This window comes from Brassica oleracea, chromosome C9 (assembly GCF_000695525.1).
Source record: "Brassica oleracea var. oleracea cultivar TO1000 chromosome C9, BOL, whole genome shotgun sequence".
Classification (NCBI taxonomy): Eukaryota; Viridiplantae; Streptophyta; class Magnoliopsida; order Brassicales; family Brassicaceae; genus Brassica; species Brassica oleracea.
This window is the reverse complement of record NC_027756.1, coordinates 25,788,034-25,799,593: the sequence shown is the minus strand read 5'-3', so window position 1 is coordinate 25,799,593 and position 11,560 is coordinate 25,788,034. Positions and strand designations below refer to the sequence as shown.

The following is an 11,560-nucleotide window of genomic DNA, read 5'->3' as shown; positions in this document are numbered from 1 at the left end:
CCCCCCGTCCAAGAATGGTATAAAACTCATGCCAGGACTCTGGATACTGCAGACAATGTAAACGGCTCCAACTCATCAACATTTTCTTGTCTTTTCTTTGCTAGCTGCAATGATATTTCGTGTAACCGGATAACAAAGTTCATGGTCACATATCCAAAAAACTAGCCGGCCACAAATGTGTCTAGTTTCTATAGGGGTCATACCCCCAAGCAATTAGCCGCCCCCAATAGTGTAGTCTATTTATAACCTCATACCTCAAGACTCTCATTTGATGATTTATTTTTTTGTAGGTTCGTGTGACTTCGATTATCCAGCCAGACACTGACTTCGAGATCAACGAAGACTGCTTTTTTTTCCGATGATGAAGACGATGACAGCGTAGACAAAATGGTGAGCCTCATCAGAGACGGTGCCCACTTTACAAAGAAGTTGTTCATAGGGGGAGCTACCTCTGCTGACGTAGAGCGCATGAGAGAGGAGGCTGAGGCTGAAGCACTAGCAAAAAAGAAAAAGAAGAGGAAAACCCCCTGCCAAACGATACCAACACCAACACAAGCGCCCGTTGATGCAGAGCTCATTGCCTCACTTGTACAAGCTAAGATCAAAAGGCAAATTGATAGGGTCGAAGGCAAGGTCGATGACCTACGGGAATCATTTGATCAGTTGCAAGAGGTCGTGAAAAAACGCATTTCCGAAAACTAAGCCCAACTGCTTGTTCTTCAGAACGGCTTTAAGACGATACTAGACTCCATTGCATCTTTATCCTCTCAGTCTCATTCGCGCTCAGTGGAAGACAACCCAATGGCTGACGCACCCGTAGCCGACTCCAATGGTCAGCCACAAACGAGACAGCCTAATCCTAATGGTCTAGCAGAGGCGACAGAGTACATAAACTTTGTTGTAGCGAGTGTCCAGAATACTCACGGAGACACAACCGCAGGGGTATAAGCGTTGTTACCAATATATTTTAAGCAAATTTTACCTCAAATTTTAACCCACTCTTCTGTCTGTCATCGCAGGGATCACGTACTCAGACCACCATCCCCGAGCCGCAACGCGCCACATCCCGTGGTTATGCTGATATGGTCAATGAGGACACAAATATCAACCAAAAGACATCGGGAGAAGACGATGCCAATGGCCAGGGGCATGTTGAAGAGCAAAACGTTGCGAGGCTGAATCTTCTGCGAGTAAATACTTTTCTGCCAGATTTTTTTATACTTCTCAGCCATCCTTTTCTCTTGGATTGACGCAGGATTTTCAGCTATCAGAAGCTGAATCAGGAGACGAACGCGTGTCTGCAGAAGACGACGAGCCCAACGTGGACAACGAAGCTCCACCGATTGTTACAGAAGACCATCAGCCTGACGCCGCCATACCAATTCGGAAAAGCACCCGTCTGAAGGCAGTCACGAAGTCATTGGTTGGTGTGTACGAATGTGACAATCTTATTCAAAATAGGTTCCGGGAAGCACAACTTGGTGCCATCAGCTGGCTACATGTAGTAATATCCGTTCACCGTCAAACCTATTTGTACAAGTCAACAATCGCGTGCTACCGTTTTAAGTAGCCGGCCAACTTCCGAACCAAAACTAAACCATTTTCTCCTGTCTTCAGGTCTATTACTATAGGTGGCATTTCAGTCAGCAACAAAGGCATCATAGATATCGCTGACAGGAGCCGAGCACCCTCGTTCAAGGTATATACCTACACAACGCAATGAGCTTGATACACACCATGTTTTTCTAATTCTCACGTACATAATGTGTTTCGCAGATGATCGATGTACTGATGCATCACTCTCATGTTGTCACCTCACACCAGCCAAATCCTCGTGACAGTTGCTGCTTTCCGGACTCCAAGTTTGTCTCCATCCTCTCCTAGAACTACTCGAGATTTATCAAATCTCCCCAGAAAGAGGACTTTGTATTCACCCCCAACGTTTTAGAAACTCTTCGTGACCCCGAGTCTCAAACTTTCGAGTCATTGCATTTCTATCTACCATTCAACTTCGACAAGAATTATTGGGTTGGTATTTGCGTTGACTCCACTACATGGACCTTGATTGTCCTCGACAGCAACGCATCGCTGAGAAGTGATTCGGTCATGGCAAAAGAACTGGCGCCAATTTGTCAGATGTTCCCTTACCTCCTGAAGCAAGCCGGCTGAAACATGTGTTCAAAGGACCTCAAGGCACTGGCGGTGGAGAGGCCAAGAAACATCCCTCAAAACATCAAGACAACGGACTCTGGCGTCACAACCACACTGCTTATGCAAGCTCACGCTGCTGCTGGCATAGAGGTATGCAAATCTCTGACTTCAGATGTGTTGGACCATGAGGCAAAAACGCTGGCTGTTATGCTCTACGAAGAAAACGTAGGGCCAATCTGAGTATCCAGCCTATTGTCAAATTATCTCTGTGCTATGGATGTATAATAAACGTTTTTGTTGTTTTCTATGTATTGCGTTATGTAAGTCCGTCTGTACGTATGTTCTCATGTATCTTATATCCCAACTTCATTATGATCTATGCAATTTTTTTTACGGATTCTTACTGTCTTACACTTACTTTCATACACAATACAAATACTCCAACATGTAACCAGCTAAATATAGTGTTATCATCTTATCCACTCACTCCATAACATCTTTTAACATATGGATGACGCGTATCACATGCACACCTTGTTGATATCGACACTTCTATATTAATCACACGTTTTAGATCTTGCTCATTCAAGCCATGGAAGTCTTTTCTCCTTATACGCTCAGCTCAAACCGTGTTCATTCCAAAAAATGTTGTCTTTGCGGCTACCCATCGTTGATCAAGAAGTCGTGGACCGACAAGAATCCATGCCGATTGTTCTTGGGCTGCGCGCGATACCAGGTTCGCTCCCATTTACTCTTTTTCTTGCAAACTTCTCGATCGTATACTTTGTTTGATTGTTTGCCGTTACTTAGCAGGAGGTAGATGGCTGTAATTTCTTTGAATGGTATGATTTAGAAGAAGTTAGAGGGTGGCCTAAGAGGTCTTTGATAGAAGCTCGTGACGAAATTAGGGCGAAAGATTTAGAGATTAGACGGCTAACCAACATTATAGCTAAGCTGCGTAGGGAGCTTGATAACCACCGCCTCGCCGAAGCTAGAACAAATCAGCTGGACGTCGTCCATAGCCGTCACAACAGCCAGAACGATGACGATCATGAACCCAACATCAGTGTGAGTGAAAGACTTATTTGTCGCCTCTCCTTGAACTAGTAGCTAACTATGTTTTTTTCCACAAGACCTAATTATGTGATATATGTGTAATCGCATGATTCCTCCTTTGTTACGTAAACATTAGATCAATTATCACCTTGCTTGAACGTCTTTTGTCTTAGTATGTAATCAAACCAATTATGTGCTCTAAACACGAATCTTATCAATTATCCGTTTATTTATTCATTTAACCATCTACTTATAAAAATATCCTGCTAATCCAAGCATAATGATGATGAACATTATCATAGTGTTCGATGATTGTGTATACCAGTTATCCGTCCATTTTTTCACGTAACATTTTCCATGTTAAAATAGCCGGCTAATTGTAAACGCTATGAAGATGAAAATTTTTATCAAAGTGATCTTGACCATTTCTACAATAACAAATTATACGGCTACATATAGATGTGGCCTAATGTTATTATTAGCTTAGCCGTATAACCTCAATCCAAACTAAATAACCAACAATATTTAAAGGGGAAATGCTTTATTTATGATAACAATATGAATTCATATAACATTCACAACCATGGACTTACACACTTATTTATACTGTCTACTCCTAACAGCAATCTAAACCAAATGTGTATCGTAAACCCAAGGCAACCACCAGACGATGCATACAACCCCCCTCGTACAGCAACCCCCTTCTTCTTACTTAGTACTTTTTTATATTGCTTGCTTGCATGTTGCACGATTATGCTCTAGCCCCTTGCAACGGCTGCAATACCTTCTGGGTATCTTCTTCATCTGCATCCAATAGCATATATTTTAGTAAAAGCAATAACATTTCTACTATTCAAATTCATAGCAGCTGCTGCTTTTACCTTAACTTCTCCACGCGAGAAGAATCTCTTCTTTCTTGGTCTCCCTGGTGGTCGTCTCGTAGCTGGTGGGTTGAGAGTAATTGAAGCAACATCATCAGCCAACCTATGACCGCTGCCCAACTCAACAGGCGGTAAAACATGTTCTGCATACGCTGCCTTCAGATAATTGATAGTGTACAGATCACCAACTAATCCCTCCACCTTAACGTTAGCTTTCAACGCCGTCGCAATTGCATGGGAACATGGCATGCTGAGCTTTTGGAATTCAAAGCACGTGCACGACTTTTCTGTTAAACTGACGACAAACAACCCTCCTTTCTAGTCCTGGACTTCATACTCATCATTATCCACCTTCCTTACGTCATATCCACCACATGTCTCAAAGTTCGCAGCAAGCAAACTGCTAACCTTTGGTGTCAAACCAGCTTCCACATCTTTGATAGCATCACGTCGCGATGTGAACCAGCTCATTATCTTCTTTCGTATGAACTCCACCAACGGGATAACCGGATACTCCCTTGCGTCCCTAAGGACCGAATTCCAAGACTCAGCCAGATTGCTTGTCATGATGTTGTAGCGCTCGCCAAGGAAATGGGATCTGGTCCAATGTTCAACACCTATGTCAACGAGGTAGTCAGCACACTGTTTATTGATGGACCGAATCTCACTGTAGACCGTGTAAAACTCCCCCATTCTAAAAGCTCTCGCTACCTTCGAAACGAGATAACCGAGTTGCCTCTCCTTAAACAGAGTCTTGATGTTCCTCTTCAGATGGATGATGCATGCGCAATGACCAGCTAGCGGATACACCTACAAAGATTAATTTCACAGCAGTGGTAAGTGCAAATTTAACCGAATAACAATTTAGATATCCGCAGATTAAAATTTATGTACGTACAATAAACAACATAACCGTATAACACGATTACACCATACCTTGCTCAATCCTTGGTAAATTGAGGCATGTCTGTCTGATACAAACACAACACCATCTTGGTTAGGAACGAATGATGACAACTTATTGAAAAACCACTCCCACGACTTGTCATTCTCCCCATCCACTATAGCAAAGGCTAGTGGGAAGATTTGATAGTTCTCATCTTGCCCAGAAGCGGTTAAGAGACAGCCAGCATACTTCCCTCTCAGATGTGTACCATCTATAACCACAACCTTCCGCATATGCTGAAAACCCTTCACGCATGCACCCATAGCTAGGAAAATATATTTGAAGCGGTACCCAACATCCTCTACATATTCGGTATGTATATGGCCAAGGGTCCCTGGATTAGCCGCAACCAGCCTCTGTAGATAGTTGGGAAGACTTTGGTAAGAAGCACCACAAGATCCCTTTGCGATGTCCACAGCCACCTCACGCGAACGCCAAGCCTTCCAGTATGAGATGATGACAGCATGGTCTCCCCTCATAACCTGTCTGATCTCTCTTGGGCGCGGACCCACACCAGTTCCACTGAACTGCTGTCTCAACATCTCCCCAACGACGCTCGATGTTGCTTGTCTCTGGTACCCAGATCGCTCATCAACACTACAACTATGTTCACTGCCAATCTTACAGACCTCATACATACTTGAGCCCTTAACTAGCACCGCATAAACTCGCCAAGTACATGTCTGACCAATACACTCGAGCACCATAACAGAAGGTGCTGATTTTGAACTACGGTAGACGAATTTGTTCTTCATAGCGTACAAAGCCATGTGCTGCTTGAATGCATATCTAGTCTCAAAAGTCTTGCCAATGAAAAGGTCTTTATTACCAGATCCTACATATCCTGCACATTGGTGTCATGTTAATTAATTTTTGCATTACTATGGATAGAAATTGCACAGCTTATCATGAACTCCATCAAATATGCTTATACTTATACATAAACAACTAGCCGGAAATACAGATTAAATAGCCGGTTAAATAACACAATCCAATATCATTTAGCAACATTCTTCATTTCATAACTTACGAATGGAACATAACATTCTACATCCATCAGCCGTACATAACCGTAAAACAAACTGACATAACCGGATACATATTACATGACCAAAATCAAACAACACCACGATTTTTCTCTGAAAAATCAAACAGTCTAACCGTTCTTCATAACACTTAGCCGCACACATTTGGGGTTTTTAGACGGCTAATATATCACACGTAAAATGCTAACAAACCCATTCCGTTGGAAAACACTACCTTAAAAGGAAACACACTAAGCCGATTAATACTACAAATAACCCATATTGCATTAGCAGTCGATAGCGATTAAATAACTTTAGTTAAACCCACCATCAGCTCCACTTTCATCAGACGAGGAGTTTGGGTTCTTAGGTGTCACATCTTGGGGTCCGGGGGCTCCCATACCACCGCAGTCAATGGTGAGTCCGAGCTTAGCTGTAACGACCACAGTGGTCTGGTCCTGACATTTTTCACTAACTGACATTCCACTCCCAGACGCTACAACGGGTTGAGGGGGTTGAGGCACTTGGCTACCTTCGCCCCTTGATGTTGCATACCAAAACCGGGGTGATATTATTCATTTTGTCACATGTGCAGTAGTTAAATCAAAAAGGAGATAACGTATTGTCTCATTACCCAAGAATTTATCAAACGCTGCGAGCAACTCATTACCAGGCTCTGGTGCAGCGTTAGCACCTCTGTGAGTCTCATCCGGCACAGAAACAGGCGGAGGGACCTCCATCTCCAAATCTGGACACGATCCAGTAGAGGAAGCATCATTTTCTTCGTGAGCTGCTGCAACCCCTCCATCACCTACAAGGCATATTGTCTCGGTTGTGCGTCTTTCACCCTCCACTACAGCCCGATTTGGTTCCACGCCATCAGGGAGAACAAGGTCATCACCCATCAGACCCTCCCAAAAATCCATCGGCGTCTCCATTGTCCATCGCCGGACGATTTGGCCCTCATTTTGATTCAGGGTTGCCGCTTCAGGAAGAGCCGGAGCTTGTTGTGTAAGTGGCAACGCCCCTACCAAATCATTATATATTAACCGGTTAAGTTAAAACGTGGACTCCAGATTTAATCATAGCCGGATAATATGTAAAACCTAACATGCCGCTAAAAAGTGCAAATGGACTTCATCTTCTGTTAATGCCTCCGTCTCAGACGGGGCTGTAGGTGGCTGGATCAGGGGCAATTGCGATGGATCTTGATTAGGTGCATGATCATTGCCCCCACCTATGTAATGTAAACAACACACATATTAACCGGTTAATAAGAAATGTAGCCGATAAGCGAGACAGAATAGCCGGATATAGCCAAGCTTTTACAGAACCAGTACAACTGCAAACTACCAAATCAATCCTGTACCTGTTTGTGCATCAGTCATGTTTTCATCGTCGTCTTCCACCAATATCACCTCGCGAGCAACAGATTCGTAGCGCCGGTCAGCTTGTTCCTGGAGTGTGTCGGCCAAGTCCATCTCAAGATCAACCCTATGCAGGACCATCATCTCCTGCTCATTAAAAATTTCCTCCAAGATAGATATGTTGCATGTCATCCTTCTCCCAACCACGAGCCCTGCAAAAAAAACACGCCACATGTCTCTTAGAAAAATGAACAAAAACAATCATGCAAAACAAAAGGCCAACAATATAAATGTATGTACACTTACTTTGATACTCTCTTCTCGCACACTCGTCTTGACTACCGTCAACAACAAACCGCTTTCGGCCAATAACGAAGTTGTCCCTTCGGTTGAAATGGAATCTAGCGATCTCTCAGCTCCGATTGTCACAACAAGCACGAGCTCGGTGAATCACTCCCTTACACTGAGCATGACTGGTATGTCAGCAGTTGTGGTGACGCTAATCGGCAGAGATCGCCTCCCTAGTGGCCCGAGAATCCATGCCGGAAACTGGTAAGACAGTAGGACAGGAGTCCCTTGCCCCACCACGTATCTCATCCTCTCTACGTTAAGCAAAGATTTGTACGTTTCATTGTGTCTTATCATCGCCCCAAACCCAAAGTCAGTAGGATCAGCATTAAAATTCCAAGCGCCGTCGCCTTCCTTGAGCCACTCTCCACGCTAAAGCCTTACAAGCTTCCCCATCTGAAAAGATATTTTTCTCTTAAATAAAGTGTAATGACAAAGCAAACGACCGCATGCAAAAAGAATGTTCAGATAAATAATGTTTCTAAGATATACATGTTAAGACTGACATGCATCCATCATAAATGCAAACATTATCGGCGGAAACAACAGAAGATACGACATAAATACTAATAATTGACCTGATTATTACTTCCCAAACTGGAGTGATGAAGAGAACCTTAAAATGCCATTAAAGACGATTTTTTTCTAAGAAATTGATAGTTATGATTTGTGTTTCACCCACGGACCAACACTTGTTATATAGAGCAAAACAAATACACACGTCGGTACAGTTTACTCAGCATGCATACCGTTTTGTTACCCGTGTTAAACAGGCGAAAAGTTTTATATTTTCTATGTGCAGTGAGTGGTCAATTTTTTATGCTAATTTTTGATAGAAACCTAGACAATTATAAACGGTCCGATATATATATAGATTTTGTAATCATTACTTGCATGTCTTCATTGCAAAACTCCTCCGCTTCTCTACGTAAAAGAAAGAGATGAGCAATATGGGCACCATCATCTTTTCGCCCCTTCAGAAGCTGGGCCTTGAGTTTGGACAGTCTAATCTTCCATCCCCGCAAATTTCCCATTTTTTGTGTATTTATGGTGCAAATCGCTCTAGATTGAATATAAGTTTCTTCATTATAAATTGGGCTTTATTAGTCTATTTTGAATTGGGTTATCTATAATATTTTTCATTATCTAGTGGGTTTTATACTCAAAGTTTTATTAAGTAACTTTTGATCACTTTTTACCAATCAATTTTATAGGGTCCAGCCCACGTTCACATTAATGTTTATTCCAGAAACTGCATTGATAAAAAAAGACAACAAAATGCTCTCAACAGAACCAAAAAGACGATTGAGTGATAGATCCACTAACGACACAACTTCTCCGATCTATAGACAGTAATATCCTCTCACTTTTCGTTTAGATTATATAGATTTTGTAGTTCTATCTTTTACAAATATCAAACATCAATACATATAAATTTGTTTCAGTTTAGCAATGTTTGAATGTCGAATCTAAATCTTCTGTGATAAAAACGATGAGGTCGAGATGCTTGTCGACTTTACATGTTCCGATTTGTTCAACGGAGTCATAAGAGGCACATGAAGACAACAAAAGGTTAAATCTAATTTCATGTCTTTTTGTTTGATAAATAATTAACCGTTAATCTGATTTCTCAAGAACTAACTATCAATCTTTTTTTTGTTCTAATTTGTTTTGCATGTGACATAAGATTATGACTTCAGTTTAATCGATGAGATTGAAATGATTTGAAGTGTCCGAATAAGATCTTGTTGAAATTGATTGAGAAAGCACTGGAAAAAAAAGCTAAATGACGTTCCACCATCGAAAGATTTAAACATACCAAAACTTAAAAGGTTTGTATTCTAGAATCAATATTGTATTGACAATTTTTAATTTACTTAAACATACCATAACAATGTTTTAGAGTTAGTGAGTTGACTTAATTATACATACAATTCATGTGCAGGTTATGCAGTTAATGGTTTAGAGACAGAGCTTTATTCATCTGAAGGACATGGGACAGAGACATAACGGCAAAGCAATACGAACTCAAGTACGTGCATTTTAGTAATTGTAGTAATTAGGTTTGGACCTAAAACTGGTAGTTAGGAAAAGAAAAAACGGAGGTTGTTTGATGAATGTTGATTGAACTATACGTTTTTCTATTTTAGAGATTCGAAAATTAGTTATTGACAAATTTTATTAGAGATAAAGCTGGCATCTGACTTCTCAAACATTTTATTAGAGATTTGCAGTTCTCCTGTCATTTTAATCATTTAGTACTCTAGATGTTAGGTAGGCTTATATATAAAAATATTTTGTTTACACTGAAATTAGTATAAGTTTATATATGTACCTCTAATCCTCTCAAATTTAGCAAACCTCAACAGCACACGAACCATTCCATCTTCTTGGTTGCAGGCAGAATGGAGATTGTCGGCTAAGTTGCCCCAGATGCAACATGGTAAACGCAAATCACTATGGCCCGAGCCAAGAACAGGTTAGTTGTAATTTCATTCAAGTGTAAGGAATTATCTTTGTTTTAAAATGACAGCAAACTTACTTGATGTCGCTTAGGATGGACTAGTTTTTTACGTTGCTTCCCCTAGTACACTGAATGGTTTTGACCTCACCACAATCCAAAACCTCCCATCACATCTGACAGAAAAAAACTTTGTAAAGGTTAGTATCGATAGCATGTCGTTAATGCCGGTCACTTTTTCATTCGAAGCACTCGAGGTTTTGATTTGCATTTTAAAAGCCATTTGTTTGTTTGACGGTGTGAGTTTGATTAGGAAGAGACGTTGTTATTTATAATAGGAAGAGGCGATAGGGAGAGGCGTTTATGTTTTTGGAAAAACTTGTGGCATACTGGTGACCATTCTGAAAACATGAGGAATGAATATAAAAGGAACATAAATGAATAAACATAAATGAATAAAATTGCAGGAATGAAAAGGAACGATTGTTCCTTCTCAAATTTAACAAGGAATACTTTTGTTCTTTATTTCTCTACAAAGAAAGAAATGGTAGGGAATGAGAAGAAAAATTTATTCATTGTAAATGGTGATATTTTTTAGGAACGTTAGGGAATACATTATTACTCGTCGTTCCCTAGTCACCATTCATACCCTAATTCTCACGAGATTTTCTAGTTAATATTAGTAAATTCAGTTACCAAGCAATATCTATATTGATTGAATTATTTGAACCTTGATTGTAGCGAAATCGTATCATCTTCTTTATCTATAGTTTGTTTTACATTTATTATAGGAATCAAATAGCGAATATTATGTTGTTAAAATTATGAATACTCGCCATAATATAGGAGTACATCAATTTATTTAAAATTGAACACATAAATTAGAGAATGAGTTCAAGAATATACTTCTCGAATAGATTTGGTATCCAAGCTATATAAATTAGTGGTTGTTTAAAAGATAAATAGAATTTTTAATAAATATTTTAGATAACTTTATTTATATAATTACACTAATTGTAAAATTGTGAATATATTGTAGTACCTTTTGTTCAAATTCAATTTTCATATGTTTGGCTTGATTAAAGTGTCACCATTATGTCAATACTGTCCATAAGTATACATTGCATTTTGATAAACGAATATTTGAAAGAATATATAGGTAGGTGGAATGAATTATCTTAATAAGCATTCAAACATTGATTTTTGTGAGTTATACGTTATTTTTATAGTTTTAGAGTTATTGTGTTATGGAATAGGGTTTGTTTAGAGTTTTAACACCAAAACTTTTTTTATTCCAGGGTATAGGGTTTGATTATGAAGATGAT

The 11,560-nt window shown here is 40.1% G+C and overlaps 1 protein-coding gene across 1 annotated transcript; it reads right to left on the bottom strand.

The window, feature by feature from the left end:
- Nucleotides 1-3,930: 3,930 nt before the first annotated feature.
- On the bottom strand, nt 3,931-4,337 carry LOC106314649. The gene is made up of 2 exons (XM_013752489.1): nt 4,089-4,337; nt 3,931-4,011 (listed from the first exon to the last, which is right to left on the bottom strand). The coding sequence occupies exons 1-2, from the start codon at nt 4,335-4,337 to the stop codon at nt 3,931-3,933; spliced, it is 330 nt and encodes a 109-aa protein (XP_013607943.1).
- Between the last annotated feature and the right edge of the window lie 7,223 nt (nt 4,338-11,560).

Excerpts from the sequence above, each read along its gene's own strand:
- LOC106314649 (XM_013752489.1), bottom strand. The coding sequence starts at position 4,337 with ATGCCATGTTCCCATGCAATTGCGACGGCGTTGAAAGCTAACGTTAAG. Across the intron at positions 4,012-4,088 it reads TCTCGCGTGGAGAAGTTAAG|ATGAAGAAGATACCCAGAAG; the intron begins GTAAAAGCAGCA and ends TATTGGATGCAG.